The sequence below is a fragment of the Python bivittatus genome, unplaced genomic scaffold (genome assembly GCF_059951505.1).
Source record: "Python bivittatus isolate LINGU-HERP-01145 unplaced genomic scaffold, Pbiv_v1 ctg000690_np1212, whole genome shotgun sequence".
In the NCBI taxonomy this organism is placed as follows: domain Eukaryota; kingdom Metazoa; phylum Chordata; class Lepidosauria; order Squamata; family Pythonidae; genus Python; species Python bivittatus.
This window is the reverse complement of record NW_028277096.1, coordinates 16,463,078-16,483,296: the sequence shown is the minus strand read 5'-3', so window position 1 is coordinate 16,483,296 and position 20,219 is coordinate 16,463,078. Positions and strand designations below refer to the sequence as shown.

At 43.0% G+C, this 20,219-nt stretch overlaps 1 protein-coding gene across 1 annotated transcript in view; it reads left to right on the top strand.

Moving 5' to 3' along the window:
- Positions 1-16,168: 16,168 nt before the first annotated feature.
- NLK (nemo like kinase) overlaps positions 16,169-20,219 on the top strand; it is a 134,354-nt gene continuing 130,303 nt past the window's right edge. The window contains exon 1 of the mRNA XM_088152566.1: positions 16,169-18,857. Within this exon, the coding sequence (XP_088008692.1) occupies positions 18,403-18,857 (455 nt within the window). The 5' untranslated portion in view covers positions 16,169-18,402. The remainder of the gene's footprint in view (positions 18,858-20,219) is intronic.

Sequence of the window (20,219 nt, the reverse complement as noted above, 5' to 3'; positions counted from 1 at the left end):
CTGATAGTGCCAGTCTCCCTCCCTTCCAGGGTAGCTTTTCAAGACAATGATGAAATGCTCCCTTTTATTAAACCGATTGAAAGATAGCGCAGTGGCATAAGAAGAAGGAGGCTTCTAAATCCGGTTTTGTTCTGATTCCCACTGGCCTTTGCTTCCTACATGTTCATCCAACAATGGAATCATCTGTTCTTTCTCCTCCCCGCCTGGACAAGAGTTAACTTCGGTGACGCAAATCTGGAGACCTGTTTTAAAGTTGTTGGAAATTGCTTTTTAATCCTAGCTCTTGAGGATTGTCTCTAAAACCATCTGCCGCGCACTAAGGGTGGCGGCCACTAGATTGCCATTATCACCAAAGGCTGTTCCACTGTTCGGCGTACAGTTGTTCGGGGCAATAAATAAAAGCATCAGAGTAAAACTGCAGATGGGGATCAGCTTGTGGCTTTGCACACACATTGCCCAAACAAATCAGTAAATAACGGGAGAAGTCCAAATGCATTACAATGACTGCCCAGGGGGCAATGCTACATTGTCCTGCGAGCCTCTTGCTTCTCCAAACAGCAGTAAAATACTTTGATTAAATATAACGGTGAACTTTTCCTTTGTTGTGTTGTTATGGATTATTAAAAATGCTTAATAAAGAACAGGGTCTTTAAAATTCCAGACCACCAGGTCTTAGCTGCTCTTCATTGATGACATTCATGCCCCCTTGGTCATTCCTCCACCCCATCTCCCTTTCCGTGGCTGTGAATAACACCCTCTTTCTGTTTAAGTAGCCACAGGGCAGGGTAGTTACATGTATATCTCCCAGACTTTTTGCAGAAAGAACTTAAAACAGGGAACCTGAACACTCACTTCTTTGATCATAGCAGCAGCATGGTTCTGATGTGTTCTCACTGTAAACAGAAAAGGACAAACACGCGGAGGGACCACACCGTGCGTTCTGACCCCAGCGCGGAGGCCAGATGGCTACATATTTAGTGAGATATGCAATTTACTGATGGCCTTGACACAAACACAAAGGCCCACTTCCACAGGTGTCTGTGGGGGGTGGGGGGAGCATTTGTGTGTGTAAAAAAAGATGGCACCTGCACCTGCACGATGAAGCCCCATCTTTACATCTCACGATGCATGTAAAAAGGAACAGGGCTTCAATTCTACCTGACCTTTTGCACCCCCTCTGTGGACACCCCCCCCCCCGTCAGCTTTCCCTTTGCCATATGGAGGTTTATCTGAGTTTGACAACATACTGTACAAAATCCGTCGTGTTCCACTTTTCAATCATATTGTACGGAAACAATTAACCCGATGAAAATATCAATAAATACAACAGTATTAACAAATGGTATTAATGGAAGGGTGTTAAGCTCAGATCATGGTTGCCTGCAACAGTCTTAGCTTGCAAACTAACTTTTGGTAACTCAGGCAATTGTGCATCAGCGAACCATGATTTAGTGCAATGAGTGAACCGAGTCAGTCTCTCATTCTATGAGGAAGAGACAGGGAAACACAGATGCTGTTCTGAGCTCCTGGGAAAAATTAGGGTATAAATATAACAAGCAAATAAAGTGACAGATGTCACCGCCAGATTGCCCTCACATAAGTAAAGTGAAATCTTGAGTATTTGGGTAATCTGAGGCCTAGGGAGGGGTGTCCACAGGATAGGGTCAAAAGAGTCAAAATAGTGGTCACGACAGCATGACTGAAGTTCTACCTGTTTCTTATGTGAGATCACCTATCCTGACTTTTCTGACCCTACCCTGTGGACACCACCAAGCCCAGGCCGACCTCCCAACAACCAGTTTTCCCACATGTTGTGTTTCCTCTACCACCCACTGCTGAAAACTTGCATTTTGAGGAATGAAGCATGAAACTGAGCACAAATCTGAAAAGCAGCTTAATTGGTAGTGAATTGTCTTGAATTCTAATTTTAGACAAATGTGCACCTCACCTTCTTCACACAACGCGAAGCAGCTTACAAGAATGCAACAGACCGTATGGCAAAATCTAAATCAAGGTAAAAGTTAAAAATACAGCAACATTTCAACTACCAACAAGGTCGGGAAAACACCCAACCCAGGGCTTCTTGAATTCTTCCACCCCCTTTGCCAGCAGAGACTGCAGGAAACGGGTGTATGTTCTTCTGAGTAATGAAGTAGCATGTCACATCGCTGGGTGTTTCTCCTCAGGGACTAATCAAGATGACCACAGGGTTTGCCTGTGGGTGTGTATCTGTGGGTGTTTCTTGGAGGGTGTAATCAGAGTGGGTGCAAATGTGTTGCCTTTGTGTGTGTGTGTGTTTCTGCTTCCCCCTCATGCTGTGTGTTTGTGAAGATGTGCGCCCTGGGAAGTAGAGGTTTGGGTGCTTCCTCTGGGCACTGAGTCACATGGACCAGAGGCGGGTAAAGAAGGTGGCTCTGTATGCCACACTGGAGGAATTCTGGATTTCTTTCTCTGCAGCCTCCATCTTTTTCTCTGCAGCCCCCAGATCTGGCCCGTTTTCAGACCTGCTCTTTACTTTGTTGGCTTCTCCCCTGCAGCAAATGTGATCCTTCACCGTTTGCATTTCAGAGAGAATTACTCTGCCGACCGGGTTCAGAATAACTTTATATCAGGTCCTTCCAACATTCCTTTGGGTTGAAAAGAATGGAAAACGAAAAGCTCAGTCACCCTTCATGTCCAAATATCTTGCAGAACAAAAACAAGACTCAGGTGCTTTCTTGAAGGCCAAGAGGTCAGGGGCACCCTATACCCCAGGAGGCAAGAAATTCCAAAGTATGGGGGCAGCCACAGAGGAAGAGCCTCACTGAGCCCCAAATCTTTCTTCACGTGGGGTAGGGACCCTTCACCTGTGGTGGGGTCTCTCAGCATCTGTACAGAGTAAGGAAGATGACCTTGATGGAGATAGGCAGGAACTGTTACCTAGAAAAAGGGGCTGAAGCATTTTTAAGTCCAGAATGTCCACATAACATTCAAAGTGCCTCTGACAGATGCCTCCCTAACTCACTGTATAAGGAGGAGGAGGAGGTCCAGCAGAATGAGACTTGCAAGATTCTGTTATTATAGCCCATCTCACCAAAAGTAGTTTGAGCCTTCCTGTGGAGTTGATTTCCTGGTCTGGTCTACCTCGTGGGGGTGACAGCATCCTCTCCCTAGAAGAACATCCTGGGCAGATTGAAACTTGCTAGGAGAGACAGATGTGTGAGTAAGTGGGAGCTGAACCATGTATGGCTTTAAAGTTGATAACTAAAGCTGACCCAGAAGAAGACCAGTAACCTGTGCAAAGACTGTAGCATTGGGGGTCACACTGCTAAATTTGCTCCTGCTGGCTAAGCAGATGGGCTATCACATTCTGGACTGACTGTAGCTCCTGAGTTCTCTTCAAAGGCAGCCACGTGTAAAGAGTGTTAATAATCTAACTGTGAGGGGATTAGAGTGTGAATCACTGTCATTACAGGACCTCCTGCTATTGTAGCTGAAGCTTTAAGTCCAAGAGGGGCCCCAAATATCAGACTTCTTCCTTCAGGGGAACAGTGACCCCCCACTCAGAGTCCATGATTGAAAAATAAAGATTTCCTGGTCCTGCCATTTCATCTTTGCCTTTCCTTGGTCCCTAAGATTAAGTGCATTCTGGCTGGAAAATATTGTTCATCTCTTCTCTGCTTTGTAAAACCCTAGAAAATGTCAGGAGCTCTAGTCCAGCTGAGCTGAAGGAACTAGGTTGAGAAAGGTTGTGCCCAGCTGTAGCATGCCAGATCAGCTTGTAATCTTGATGGAGTCATTCAGGATTAAAGGTTCACCTGGAAATCAGACTCAGTCCCATCACTGGGAGGGGAGAAGTTTGCTAATTTGTGAAAGGATTGGAAGGGGGCTAGTCAAACATTGGCGCAAACCATAAATGGCTACAGCAGAATCTGCATGTTTAAGATGGGTAATTATGACTTGTAAATAGTGGTTGCAAGAGAGAAGCATGGTGTTGGGTCACATAATCTGTATATTTAACCTACAACATCCGAAAAAGTATGGGGCGTGGAGATTAATGAGCTTCAGGATTGAGCATCATTCCCAAGCAACCCCTTCAAAAGGTCATTCAGATTTCCCCTAATGACTGAAGAGTAAGACTTTCTCAATAAAAATTACAGTACTTCTTTTTTTCTTATTGATTGATTGATTGCTCCATTGGTCTCTATGCTGCTTCAGTTAATGGAGTAACTCTAGATGGCTTTAAGTGTGACCGTAGTTATGGAATCTCCACCACAGGGTGGGAATCTTCATTTGCAGCGTAACTCACTCTAAACGTGCTCTGTTCTTGGTCAAGTAAAACAGCACATGGTATGCAGTTAACACACTTTCACCCATCAAACGTTGCACAGTTTAGAGGGGTTCCTTTGCTGGCCTGTGACAGAAGTCATCACCTCCAAAGGATCAGGTGGTTTATTAAGATGATCTGGTTGGCCAGTATATGCATCCCCAGAAGAAGACCCCACAAGTCCCAGAAGAGCCTCCCTCTGCATAGGGGTCCCTGATCTGTTCATCCCAAAATTGGGCTTCAAGGTCCAGGAAGCAAGACCAAGCTGATCTAAGTCTTTCAAAGTCAGTATCAGACTAGTTTTGTGCAATAATGTTCATGATGTGCGGATCACTGGCACCAGACTTGTGGTGATGACTCGTGGTCCTGGTGACTGTGTAATTCTTTCTAGGTGGAAAATTGTGGAAGGTTGAGAAGCATTTTATTCTCAGAGATGTGAGTGGATCATGTAATAGGACCTGCATTTGGGGGGAAAAAACCTGATTCTTCTATTAAAAAAAAAAAAACAAAGCTCATAAGAAATTATTATGGAACGAAGAAAACTTGTAAAAGCAAAATGATGCAGTGAAGAGAACTGAAAAGCAGAATAATTTGCCAGTGATTTCTGAGGCGTGTGCTTCTAATGTTTTTTTTATCTTTTTTTTTTTGCATTAAAAGCAACACATCTGCTATCAACTCACTCCTTCCCAACCTCACATCTGTTATTTGCTGTAACAAAATCATTTGCTTTTAGATTCGTCTCGCATTCTCCCAACATCTGCACAGATCTCTTTCTCTCTCTCTCTTTCCCTCTGTGAGGCCATTATTTTTCCACCACTGATTGCTTGTGCATTTGTATGGAGAATAATAATGCATATTTTAAAAAGCATAAAAGGAGATGGTATTTACAGGCTGAGATCTATTTGGGTAGCTTGATTTCAGCATTAGGAGAGGAGGTAATAATTTAGCTTCCATATCTGGGCCTGGTACTGCCATGTCTTAAAATATCTGAATGCCGCTGCTAGACACGCCTTTCTAATTCTTTGCCTTATCGCAATAATAGCCAAGACTCATACTTTCAAATATCCAAAGAAAATATAACCACTTTGCTGACACTCTGTTTCCTGTTTCTATGTACAGAGGCTGAAAGGAACATTAATCTTTCGCTAGCCTCTGCCCTCACATATATATGCCAAGAAAACTGCAGGGACTTGGAGACTGCCTGGACAAGTCCCTGCAGTTTTCTTGGCAAGGTTTTTCAGAAGTGGCTTGCCATTGCCTCCTTCCGAGGGCTGAGAGAGAGTGACTGGCCTAAAGTCACCTAGCTGGTTTTGTGCCCGAGATAGGACTAGAACTCCCGGTCTCCCAGTTTCTAGCCTGATGCGTTAACCACTACACTAAACTGGCTCTCATAGATATACACAGCTGTAATTAGGTTAATTGGTCTGCTTCAAATCATGGAATTGACCAGAGGCATCTGTGGGGAGTGTCAAAAAAGTCAAGATGGTGGCCACAACTGTGTGACTGAAGCTGCCATCTTCATTTCTTGACTGCTCTCTCCAGCTCTGTTGTAAAGCTGTAAAGAGTAAGGTTGCAGATAGTCCTTTGACATAATAAAATCCATTCTCTATAGCAGTGTTTCTCAACCTTGGCAACTTTAAGATATGTGGACTTCAACTTCCCGAAGTCCCCAGCCAGCATGCTGGCTAGGGAATTCTGGGAATTGAAGTCCATGTATCTTAAAGTTGCCAAGGTTGGGAAATACTGCTCTATAGATTGGGAAAGCCATTGGAAGTCTTTTTCTGAGATTAGAAAGAACTGCTCAAGTAGATGACCAGAAGACCAATGGCTACCAAGATGAGCCTCGGTGCTCACTGGGAAAGATTTAGGACCATACATAAGTCTTCCAGCTAAAGATGTAGATTGTAGAAGATTATGATACAATGAAGTATATGATTTTGCAACGATATCATGTCACTCCATATACTGTACATATCAAGTGATGTTCAGAGTTTAATACGATAACAGCAGCAAGGCTTTTATATGTAGAGAGGTGGAAAGATACAACATTACTTACCTACAATGGAAGAATGGATGGTGAAGTCGATGGAGTTGGCTGAGATGGTGAAATTGACGGCTTTGATTTGAAAAAAGACTGTGTAATTTTAATGTTAATTGGAAACCTTTTTTGGACTTTTTGCAGGAAACAGGAAAAAAATGAAATGATGTTGTACAGATTTAATGTTTAGAAATAATATGAGTAAACAGAAATAATGAAAGTTACGTTGTAAACCTAGAGTGAGAGTTTGATGTTTTTATTTTTATTTGCTATTTTTATCTGTTGTGAGGAGGGTTGGAAGTCGATCTCTTTTTCTTTGCTTTTTCTTTTCTTGTTTTCTGCACTTTTGATCTTGACTGCTCTTTTTTTCTAATCTTTCTTTCTTCTTTTTACTTTCTTTAATATTAGTTCTTGTTAGTTTTTACTGTTTCTGTTTTAAAATGTAATAAAGTTATTTGAAACAGGGGAAAAAACAATAGAAGGAGAGGTTCAGAGTTTGCACTTAAAACTCTGAGGAAAATATTAGGGTGTTATGAGCTAGGCTGGGGGATTTATATATCTAATCAAACCAAATCTTTATTACGGTCATAGACCAGCATAAGGAGGGGGAGGTATATATCAAATAGGTACTGCATGATGCTGACCCACTTAATGAGCCAAATACATCTGATTGGAGATTTCCATCCAGCCTGCCATCTTCTTCTCCTGATCTCAGCCTTCCCACCATGCTGGAGATGAGAAAAACTTTTACATGCAATCAGCAGATGATCACAAATAAGAGATTTTTCCAGCCTTCAGGACCTCAAAACTTCAATCCCACCTAAAAAAAAAAAAACCAACCAAAAAAGAACCCTATCCTTGTATCAGACTTAAAATAGTGCTGGATTTAGATCAGAGGTTCAAATATATACCAAGGAAGCTTCCTGGATGATTTGGGGCCAGAATTATTGTGGGGATAAAATTAGAGGCAACTCTTCTCTATGACGTCTTGAGCTCCTAGAAATGCTACAATAGAAATGCAGAATTAAATAAATACATTACTTATTCATATAAATGAGTGTTAGAATAATCCTCCCTCTTTCTTGCAGGAACTGAAACTGACATGATGCTCTCCAGTTTTTCCCCACAACCACAGTGTGAAGTAGGCTGGGCTGAGAGATACAACTTATGGTTGAACACCTAAACCATTATACAGCAGGTCTTCAGAAATTTCTGTCTCTTGTTAGTTGTAAAGTTATGTTGTTCCATTGGATCCATGTTCTTTAGGGAATCCCCTTATTGTCATATCCATAACTTCATTTATTTCAGAATGTGGCTTTGGGTGCCCCTCTTGCTAATTTGCCAAAAATCTGCCCCAAAATCCTGTCCTGGTTGGTTGTATTTCTTGGCTGAAATAAAACCAGACCCCAGTTAGGGTGGAACAAATTGAGCTGCTGTGAAACGTTTTCTTTCTGATGCACATTAAATTCAGATTTAAAGTAGGGGAAAACAGGTGAATCTCATCTCCTCTGCTACCTAAGGATAGTAAAATAACATGGGGTCAGCCATGGTGCGGAGGGGATTAATTTGGTTTACTGGGTTACCTTTCAGGAATCTTGAACAAATTTCTGAGGTGATAGCTTGATTTTTCTTTCATCAGAGTGTAATAAAGATAGCAAAATGAATTTTTTTTTCTATCCTATCTCTAAAACCTCCATTCAAAGAATTGATCAGAAATCTACTCCAGTAGGTTTGATCAGGAGGAAAAAAAACAAAACAGGATCCATCAGCCTCCAAGAGTGGACCAGCTTAAGCTGGGGTCTACTCCAGTAAAGTGAAGTTGGTTGTGACCACCTAACTTTCACCAGGCAGTGATCTATCCATGGCAAGGCATCAGTTCTGGAACCACCTTATAAGGGTCAATCTCCATTTGGACCAAATCCAGTTTGAGGGTATGATCTGCCTCATGAGTAAGTTAGGTTCTGAAAAGTTCAGGTCACAGACTTGAGGTGCTCCCATTAGGACAGCCTCAGCATGAATATTGAAACCACCCATGACCAAAAGCCTTGGGTGTCCAGCAGAACCTTTTCAACCATCCAAGTTAGTCCAGTCTGGATACTGCCAGGCAGCAGAGTGATTCATACATCAACACTCTTGATTTGTCAGAAAAAGACACACATCCTTGAAAGTGGCAAAGTCTTAAGAAGGAACATGGAAGAGGAGATGGAATCCTGATGGTCAGCAGCAATGGCTTCTCCTTGGCCATTAGGTCTATGCCATTCTTGTAACAGGTGCCTGGGCAGTAGCAGAGAAATCCCCATAGAACTCCTGCCTGCCTGCCAGTAGTATTCATGCACCCAAACTGTCCTTTGGTCTCTTATAGAAAATGAAGTCTCTCTTGAGTGGCACTCAATCTCTGGTGACTGCATGGATCCAGCCCTGTAAATTTGTTGGCCACAGAATGGGTTTGCCATGGCCCTCTTCAAGGGTTTTTTCTCAGCTTCCAAAACTAGCTGACAACCCTGATATTCCTCCATTAGTTTCCCATCTAAGTATTAACCAGACCCAACACTGCTTAACTTCCAAACCCAAGAGGTTGACCAACCTTTCATTTGTTGTGACTTGATCAGTTATGAAATCACAAATATTATCTTTTGGATGAGACAGACCTGGCATTCAACAAGAGCAATGTCAGGAACAATGATGGCTCTGGCTGATTCCCCAGTTGATGCGGGAATGGTAGAAAAGTAATAATTATTTTTTGAAAATTGTACTAAGATCCTTTTTGACTTAAAGAACAGGGTAAAAATGTCTTGAATAGATAAATGAATCTTATATATTTTTCTTGCATGGGAAATCTTATATCAATGAGGTTGTTAAATAAAGCAACAATTTCTGGAAAGGTTGAAAGCTTGTCACTTTTTGATATTTTGATTGGTCCTAATAAATGCATTGCCTCATGATGGATTAGGACATTCTTTAGATCCTTGCTAATCAAGCGAAGATTAAAGGCAGAGAAGCAAGAACAGGTTGTTCTTCTATCAGCTGAAGTCGATCTGATAAAAATCTTTCACAGAAATGAATCTGAAAATCTACCTGCTTAACAATATTTTATTTTTGGGGGGAAAAAAACCTGGAATGCGCTGTTTCTGCATGGGATGTTACTACAGTTGGACAATACAGATGAGAATGCTTTAAAAAAAGGCTTTCCATCCATTCAGCTGAGGCATGAATTAAAATAGGCTCTAAGACCATCGCAGCACAAGCTGAAATGACAGGGGCAGTGGGGGGCAAATTGTATTCCCTGCAGTTACTGTCCTCTTTTGGGTTGTACTTTCTATCCAACATCCGCAATGCCAGTAGGTGTATCAACTCAAACGTCCTTATCTTCATCCCACAGCTGAGCAGATGGGGGCTGCTTGGTAAAGGCCAAGCAGTAAATCAGGGGCTCAGTCAGGAGGATAGAGCCATTTCCTTTCCAGAGTCTCCACAGTCAGATCATCAGATGCCTGGTGACAAAAATGCCCTCTGTTATCTCAAAGAGGTCCACTTCCAGATATCCCCATTTTAAGAACGACATTGATAAACTGGGGGGACCAGGAGGAAGGCTGAGAAGAGGTCCAAGGAGAAGTGGTGGAAAAAGACAGATATTGTTTAATGTTGTGATGAAGGATTGCTTGCTGAGGAGACAGAAAGGGGAGGGGGGTCCAGTTCACACAACACAATAAGCTGGGAATAGGAAAAGTGCCACTTTAGCCTACAGTGACCTATGAGCATCTATTTTGTGGTCCCCGATGCCTCAGATTGTATGAGTCTAAAATGTCCTTCCTTTTTAATGTTTGTAAAGCTTTGGGGGGGGGTTTAAGAGGTGAAAAGAGGTGACTAAAACTTTGCAGATTCTTAAGACACCCATTTCTTCCTTTAAAACTGTGATACCCAGCCAAATAGGGTCTCAAGCCAATGGAAGTTGGTTGTTTCTATGCTAAGCCATAAGGTGGTCTGGTTGGTTCTGGCTCTGTTTGTTCTGTGAACCTAACCACCACAGGGTAGGTAAACCAAATTGTATGACTTCCTGTATTGTGTGAACTGTGCCAGTTGTGGTTTATTTAATAAACAATGGTCAAATGGTGGGTTGGTGCTGCAGGATTAGAAGCAATGGCCTGAAACTTCAGGGAAACAGATTTCTGAAAAGCTGGCCTGTGGCATATTGGGGCCATTATCCTTTGAATAAGATGCCTTTCCCCCACGTTTGGCCCAGGTTACCCACCCTGTTGGTGCTTCTGCAACAAAGCCAGCCAGGTTGGGTCTTTTGGCCTTTCAAGGGAAAGACGAGGTGCGGATAAAGTATCAGCCCAGTACATTTGTGAATGGGGGATTCTTGCCAGATGGCTTCTGACAAATTCTATTTGTTCAGCACATATATCTCCCTAATTTGGGGTAGACAAAGTGAATTTCTCCAAAACGGAGAAAAGAGGGAGGGAGGGAGAGAGGGAGGGAGGGAACTTAGACTGGCTCTGCCTTGGGATATAAGAGGGAGGGGAGGGGAAACCCAGGGAGTCTTTCAAGATTCTGCTATTATAGCCCATATCAATGAGACACAGTTCCAGTCAAACTTGTAGTCAGTTTCCTGATCTGGTCTACCCCAAAGGACTGACAGGATCCTGGGAGGGCCTGTTAAGGAGGGGATGCACCAGAGGCATCTCCGAGGGGTTCCCTCCTGCAATCAGGTGTTCCTAATCTCTCAGATCCAGGAAACATGAAGAAGCAGGTGGGGCAGGGATCCAGTTGCAGGTGGCAGAGGACATCCTGGAGAGCACCCGATCATCTTCATCAGAGGTCAGAGGCAAAAAGGAACCCCAGGCAGCCAAGCCAGACAACACACCAGTCATCTCAATGGATGATAGGCACAGGGCCAGGTTACTGATGGGACCGCCTGTCTCCAAGGATTTCTGCCCATCCCACTGGGTCTGGCAGGAGAAGCATGTTGCGGGTCTCATCAGCCAGGGAATTTCATCTGGCAAGACCTAGGAGGGAAGACTTTTCTGCGGTAGCCCTTGCCCTGTGGAACATCATTCCCCCCGCCCCTGAGGTGAGGATCGCCCCAACCCCGTTGGCCTTCCAGAAGGCCCTTAAAAAATGGTTTTGTCAACTGGCCTAGGGATCCCATTATAGATGGCTATATGAGAGTTAACTAGAATGCACTCACTTATATGCTTTTTGCCATTTTGTTTTTGTCTTTTGTCTTTTGTTTTTGTCTTTTTAATTTAATTTAATTTGGCTTTAATTTTAATTTAATTTGGCTAATAATTTAATTATTTCAATGTTTTTTTTAATGTATTTGGACTATTTTATTATGTATGCTGCCCAAAGTCACTATGTAAGATGGGCAGCTATACAAATGTGATAAATAAATAAATATGTTCCAGGTCCCTTCTATGAAACAGTGTAATCTAGTGGGACCCAGAAGACATACCTTCTCTGTCATGATGCTCACCCTATGGAACAGCTTCTCCCTGAACTGGCAGACCTGATCTCTTTGCCTTTTGGTAAGGCATTAAAGACCAGGTTTTAATTCAAGGTGTTTGGGGGGTACCTAAAAACCTGGCATTAGGGCCAGGATGTTAATGGAGCCCAATGTGAGTGTTCTTGGATTGCGTAACTGTAGTTATGCAGCTCCTTGGCTAGTTTATTACAATTATTTTTTCATTGTATTTTTTGTTTTGTTTATATGGGTTTTATCATATTGTTTTTCTTTTGTGCATTAGTCGTTAGCTGCCCAGAGTTGTTTATTTAAGATTGGCACCCATATATATTTTCTGAATAAATAAACAGACTCTGCTCCAGTTACAGAGTGCCATAGAAGTGTGTAGAGCTACACTAATGGGAAATATGTAAAAGGATAATTGATGGAGTGGTAAGAAGGCCACAGTTGAGAAAAAAAATACATATTGTTGTTGTTTTATTGTTGTTGTTGTTATTTAGATTTAATATAGCCACCCACTTCAGTGGACTCTGGGAAGCTTACAAAATCTAGGAGAATGATTGCTATTAAAATGTGTATAGACAAAGAGATGAGTGAGGAACCATTAAGATGAAAAGAAACAGAGAAAATGCAGCATGATTGTGATTGAAATAAAGTTGCTGTGAGAATATTCAAAAGTTGTAAGGGTGCAGTGTACGTGGATTAGTAGGAGAAATGTTAAAACATGGATGAAATTGACAATTGGAAGAATGCTATTATTGTCTTTTATACAAAGGGAAAGGGAGCAGGAGTGAACACAAAATCCATAGAAGGATTAGTTTGCTAAGTATGCCTGGCAGAGTGCTGACTGAAAGGGTACAAGAGGTGACTATGTGCAAAATTTGGGAAGTCAGTGTGATGTTATGCCAGGCAAAGGGTGGCATTTGCTCTCTGGCATGTCACTGAGAAATGTGTGAATGTGAGAAAATGTGTGGTGTTTTTGTTGAATTAGAGAAGACATGATAAAATGAAGAGGCTTGTATTATAGAATGGTTTGTGTGAGTTGAAAGTTGTTTAATGCTTTATGGATAGGTCTATAAGGAATGCTTGTGATGATGTACAGATGTGCTGGTTGCAGAGTTGAAGGTAAATGTACTTTTGCATGAAGACGCTATGTGTTCTTGATGAGAATCTGAATGATTTACATGTTAGATACTTTGTAGGATGCAACACGGAATATGGCTCTGAAAAAAATAATATATCCAAGATCAAATGTTGTGCTTGTCAGGGAAAATGGAGTGAACAATCTCAAGGTAGGCATAAATAGCAAAAAATGAGAGCAAGGAAAGGAATTTATATACCTCAGTGGAAATTTCACTAAACATGAGGAATGGGTGGAGACATTTTTTGACATGCAAATGGTGGTAGAAAAGTAATGGGTAGTCTGTTGGGAGGAATGAACATTTGTCGAAAGAAAGAGGGAGCCAAGAATAATAGGATGAAGAATGAGGTGTTTTGGCCCATATAAAGACAATGAATGAGGACTGAATTGAAGGATGAGTGAACAGATAAAGAGGAAGGGTTAGGGTTAGGGAGGCAAAGGAAGATTTCACAAGTTATGGTGGGATAAAATCTTGAAAACATTGAAGTTTCAAGAATAAAGGCAAATGTTTGCCTTTAAAGAATAAAAGCAGTCATGAACATGTTGGAAGCAAAGATGGTTTGCACAGATTAAAAAATAAGGAGAAACAGGGTGTGGTATTGATGTAAATTAGTTGCAGTGGTGTTTCTTCCTCTTGCCTCTTAATGTTTTGCCTTACTATTTGTTAATCCTTTTCTGTGCCTCTGCAAAACACCGCAGGGAAGAGGGTGCCGGTCAGAACTTGATCCAGCAGGACCTTTCTTATGTTAAGACAGGAAACTAAAGCCAAGCAAATCATATTAGGGCTTAGAACCAAGTGTAAATCCAGCCAACCTTTGGGGGCATTTCCTCACAAAGGAATGGAGAAAAATCTATGCAGAAACAACTTGATGGCACATAATCAATCAATCAATCCTCACAAGGGATTTATAGCATCCCTACTGAATCCCATTTCAAATATTATTACTGTATAGTGATATAACATTAATGAAGACAGCACTAAAAAAGTGACTTACAACCAGTGCCCAAAGTTACCACCGTCGCAGCAACCCTGTGGTCACGTGATCACGATTCGGGTGCTTAGCAACCAGCTCGCACTTATGACAGTTGCAGCACCCAAGGGTCACCTAATCGCCATTTGTGACCTTTTCAGCCGACTTCTGGCAAGCAAAGTCAATGGGGAGTCATGTGATTTGCTTAACAACTGCTGCAAAAAAGGTTGTAAAATCGGGTCTGGTCACACGCCGATTTGCTTAATGACCACATCACTTAGGAACCTAAATTCCGATCCCAGTTCTGGTTATTAATCCTGTACAACATTATAAATCACTAGTTATGAAATAAATTCCAGTTCTTACATTTCATTTTGATCTCCCCTCACTATTCTGTCCCTTTCCGCACCCTCAACCCAGCATGGATGAATATATAATATTATTTTCTCAGGATATATACCAGGTAGCTGTTGAAATAGTAAAAAAGGCAACACCTGTCCTGGGTTGATGACAACTTTTCCACCTTCATGGACGGGTGCCTAGAAGTGACTTGCCATGGCCTTCTTCCAGCTCTGGATTTCCTCCCATCTAAGTCGGACTCCCTGCTTAGCTTTTTCAGATCAGCCAAAGTTGGCTAGGTCCTGTCACTTGCTGTGCGATGAACTGGACGAAAAACATTATTATTTTATGTTATTTCTGTTATCTTTAATTTTGGTTGCTTTTATTATGTTTTTACTCTATTTTTATCTGTTAGCCGACCAGAGTCATGAGTATGACATGGGTGACTGTATAGATGTATTAAATTATTATAGTTGGTCCACAGTCAGCCAGATGTTTAGACTGGATTTGGCATTTTTATCCACCCATCGAGTCCTTCCCAAGGACCTGGGATAGGCAGATGTTGTTATTTGATGCTGTTAAAGGCATCGTCGCAGGATGTAAGCTGTTCCAAGCAAAGCTGCCTTTTGCAATTGGCTGATGGTGATTTTATCAATGCTGATGGTGTTCAAGTGGTGCTCCAGACTTCTTCTTCTTCTTCTTCATTATTATTATTATGGCATCATAATATATGAATGTAAAGTGGTTACAACACAACTATTCCTCTAAGACAGTGTCTCTCCAAGTGTGGTCCGAGGACCCCCGGGAGTTTGCCAAGATCCTCAAAGGGGTCCACGAAATCAAAACTATTTGCCAGCCTATGTTGAAAAATAATACAATATTAAAATCCCACCAACCAATAGTGAAAAGCGGTAGTGGCAGCAGATGTGTCGATTTTAATTTTTAAATAGCAATAAATATAACCCATACAAACAAAAGCTCTTCTGGGGTCCTCCATAATTTTTAAGAGTGGGAGGGGGTCCTGAGACAAAAAAGTTTAAGAAACACCGCTCTAAGATAGACCGTAACATTCTTCCTCACTGAGGTCCCCCTCCTTGCCAAGCCTTTCTTCACAGCTCCCCCGTGCACGCTCAGCCCCGCCCCTCCTCGTCAGCAGCAAATGCACAAGCAAAACCGGCCGAGGAATCCCGGCTCCGCTTTTCCTACCGTGGCTGCAATGTCCTCGGCTGACCCCGCCTCCTATTCCTGCGATTGGCTCGTTTCGGGGTCACGTACGCCCGCTCCCTTATTAAGTATCTAATTCTTGGGTCCCTCGAAAGTGAAGCGGCTGGCGGGGGCTCGACCTTTTGTACCCGAGACATTAAAATAAAATAAAACACTTCCGAGCCCCTATTGGTCTCGGTCACACAGTCCCTATGTTCTGATTGGTTAAAAACCTTCAAATCGGGGCGGGACCAACCAATCAATCTTCAGCGGCCCGCCCATTTTCCCCTTTCCTTTCCGCAAACTAAAAATCTAGGTGAAGGTTGCGTGAGGTGAGAGAGTCTCGCGGGGTCTCGTTGGCAAAAAGAACGTGGAGGGCTGGGCCGAGGGTGGGGCCGAGAACGGGGAAGGGTGTGTTTCATTGGCTGGAAGGCAGTGGCTCTTTCCCCACCCCTCGCCTTTGATCTTTTTCGAGCAGTGAGAGCCGCCGAAGCGGAGTCCCGCTGTGTGGGTTGAACCGCTTCTCTGGGATTGGATGAGACGGCTCCGGCGCAGCCTTCCAAGCGATGTTCCCTATTGGTTGGAAAGATAGAGGTGGGGAGGATGCGCGCGCGCGCCCCCGAGCGGGAATGCCGCGCGCGCCGGCCGAGTGATGGGAAAGACGAGGGGGGGAGTTAAGCGAAGGGTGGCGGGGGCGCGCGCATGCGCGCCCCCGCCGCTCTTTCGCTCTTCGCTCCGCTCTGGGGCTCCCGTGAGGAGAAGGAGGTGGCGGCGGCGGCGACGAGGAGTCGCGGCGGCCGGTCCGGCGGCCCGAGGGGACGACGGAGGAAGACGAGGAGGCGGCCACGGCTGCCAGTGGAGGAGGCGTGGGGGGGGCGCCGTCTGCGACGACGTGGGGCGGCGCTGTGGGCCCTGAGTGACCCCCCGCCCGCCCGCCTCTCTCCTCATCCCTCCCGCGCCCCCCTCAGGAGGGACCCAGCTGAGGCGCTCTCCCTGCCCGCATCCCCCCGCCCTTTTCTTTCCTCCTCCATCCTCATCCCGCCTGTGGCTTCTCCGCCGAGGGGGGCCTGTAGACGCCACCGGTGACGAAGGCAACGCGCTGCTACTTCCACCGACCGCCTCTCCCGCTCCCCCCCCCCCCGCCATCCCTGCGCTCGCCTCGCCTTTTTCCTCCCTACCAGCACTGGGTCAGGCTGTCAGGCAAGAGCACCCACCTAGCAAGGGAGACGGGTCTAGAAATAGGCTGGGGGGGGACTGGGGGACTGGGCTGAGGAGTCTCAGGAGCGTCCCTGGGTGCTTCCTCTTCTGGCTTTTCTATCACCCCTTTCTCTGTCTCGTCCATCCCATTCCTTCCTTTCTGTCACCTTCCCCTTCTGTTTTTTTCCTAGCTCCTGTCACAGTTTCTTTTTCTCTCTCTGCTACATTCTTCGCCTCCCATTCATTCTCTTTTCCAGTTTTCATGCTCCTCCCCCAATCTTTTAACATATAGGAGTTTCTCCTGCACTTCAATTCCTCCTCTAGATTTTTTTTAATTTCAACTCCCCTTGACTTTTTTCTCATCAGCCTTCTTCACCTTTAATTCAAGACAGCATTTTTCTTCTCCTTGACTTCCGTTTCCCATTTTGACTATTTCTTACCTATTTTTGCACATACCCGCACAGCAGTCATTCCCTTTGCTTTAAAAAAGTTTGTCTTTCCACACTATCAAGTATGCTGTTCATCTTTGTTTAGTACACTGTCTATATCTATACTTTTGGTTCGCAAACTCTTTTTTCTTACAGCAAGAGATTATTTCCTTCTATATTCTTGCACCCTTTAATGTTTTCCCTTGTTTAAAGTATTGTTTTCCCCTTTTTACTTTGACGTTTTCCATCTTTTTTCTTTCAACTGCTTCTTTAACTGTTTTTAACCTGTATTTCCCTACTCTCACCTTTAAAAGGTGCTTGTCTCGTAGTATTTGGCCTCTTTTCTTGCCACTTCATCATTTCTATTTTTAATATTTAAAATCCATTCATTTCAAATCTGTTTTCTTTGTTTCTCCATATTTCTCCTTTTTATGTTTACTCTTAACTCTAATTTTTAAAAAATCACACTTTTACCTGATTGCCTTTCATTCCTTTTTACAGTCTTATTTTCTCTCTGTCTTTTGTTCTCTCACTGTTCTTTTTTCTGCCACTAGCTTTTCCCTTTTTTCATCCTAAGATTTTAATCTTCTCTATCAACTTCTTGCAACCCTATGTTTCTTGTTGATAATTTCAATTGCCTTATTTCACTTCCAAATTTTAAATCTTCAGTTTGCTTCCTTTGTTCTGTTTTTTCCCCTTCATTTTTAGTTGTCAGTCCCATTCTTCCATTCTTTCCTAACTTTTTTCCCCTTATTAATTTCTGGAAACTTTCATTTCCACTAATTTAACGTTCCTTGATCTGTTCAGCCCCTTTCCTTTCTCATCCAGTGAAAGTTGTTCATGTATTTCCAAATTTAATATAAAAGGTGGATGGATGTGTATCCAGAGCAAAAAGGAGCAGAGCTGTAGAAGGCCTTGAGGATCCTACATGTTTTGACAAGATAAATGAAAAGGATGTGGGAATGGAAGGGTTGGGCTTGTCAATACTCCTAACATTTTTTAGGGGGGTGAACTTACATCCTTTTTCTGGAGGGGAGGGGGATTGACTTGAAATTTCAAGACTGGCCCAGAAGAAGTGGAGGAGGTATGGCATTTTAGTACCAACTGCACCAGCCACCTTGGGGGAAGGGGGTTTATTGCATGCTCACACGCACATATACAAGCCTCCATTTTCTCAAATTGACGAAGACATAAAGGCCTGTTGAGCTCCATGTTTTTGAAGGTGGGCAACTTGTTTATGAAAGTGTAGTAAACTTCATTTTTGTGGCCAAATGACAGCTTGACCCAGTTGTTATCCAATCAGAGGGCATCATCTTGAATGTCTCTTTGTAGTGCCACGGTCAGCGCAAAAATGATGGCGGCTTACAATGGCGGTACATCTGCAGCAGCAGCAGGTCACCACCACCATCACCACCATCACCTTCCTCACCTTCCCCCTCCTCATCTCCATCACCATCACCATTCTCAACACCACTTGCACCCGGGTTCTGCGGCCGCAGTACATCCTGTACAGCAACATAGTTCTTCAGCGGCGGCAGCTGCAGCGGCAGCAGCTGCTGCAGCCATGTTAAATCCGGGGCAGCAGCAGCCATATTTTCCATCCCCGGCACCAGGTCAAGCACCTGGACCGGCAGCAGCAGCCCCAGCTCAGGTACAAGCTGCAGCAGCTGCTGCAGTTAAAGCGCACCATCATCAGCATACTCATCATTCACAACAACAACTGGATATTGAACCAGACAGGCCTATTGGATATGGAGCCTTTGGCGTTGTCTGGTGAGTAAAGGGAGCAAAGCTCCTCTTGTACTCTAGTGGTTTCTAAGCCACAGTATGGTATTTTATATTGTGATGCAGGCTGGAGGGGTAGAGTATTTTTCAACAAGTTCCTGTGCAGACCTGTTGTGTTATAAGGCTATCTGAGGAATGTAGTGTGATATAGAAGGCTTCAAATAGAATGTATTTTTAATATTTTTAAAGCAATATAATGGATGCAAATTAAATCTTTCTGTTAATGTGGCATATATCAAAATGACTAATTTTGTGATATTTTCCAGTGATAAATTGTACTTTGGGGGAAAAGGGGTTGGTCCCCAACATGGGCAACCCATAAGGATTTAACTGTTTTTGACTGACCAGCATTTTTGCATACTGGTCCCTAAACATTTTTCCAATTTAAAGGCTACAAGCATTTCAAATGAAAGTGGAAGCTGGTAATTTTTATCCTTCCAGGAGTATATTACTCATTTCTCTGTGCTTGGAAGTTGGCTTGCCCAAACTTTTTCAGTAACTGCAGCTTAATAGTATAATCCTTTGAATCTCAGTTTATATAGAACTCCCACTGAATTCAGTGGCATCTACTTTATTGAAGCAAAATAATACAGTTATGGAGGGGGAATGATGACAAGTGCATCATGATGTCTTTGTACAAATGATATGATTTATCATATTGTACCTGTATCAAATGTCATGATGCTAGTTTAGAACTTAGTCACTTGCCTAATTATGTCATTATGCATGTGCTGTCATTTTGAAGTCACCGTGGCTTGCTATGAGGGTATGTAGAAATGTATAGGATTACTGCCTACATTGTATGTAAGAGGCAGCAAGAGGCAGTACTGCCTACTTCAAGATTAATGCAGCATGCTTACATTTTTCCAAAACATTTTATTTTAGAAAAGTTTATGTTGCCCTTCAAAATCAGGCTATATTTTGCTGTTACTGTGATTTTTACCATAGAAAAATTAGCATTTCATCCATATGTTTTTTTAATTTCAAATCAAAAAACAGTTGAACTGATTTCTTGATTTTCTTGATTTAATAACTGGCTGGGGCATTGGAAACAATTTATTTTGGACTCTGGTCTTGGCAGTTGATTGGAGCCTGCATTTCCCCTGCAGTAGCACATAATGTATACCCTTAATTTGTGATCTCAGTACTTTACACTTCACCCAATGGCTTTTTCCATCTTGTTTTGGTTGGATATGATCCTGTCACCATGGCACAATCTGCATGAGTTCTGTAGAAGGAATCTATCTATCTATCTATCTATCTATCTATCTATCTATCTATCTATCTATCTATCGTCTGTCTATCTATTCCCACCATAATTGTGAGAATTTCAGGTTTTAATGACCCCCT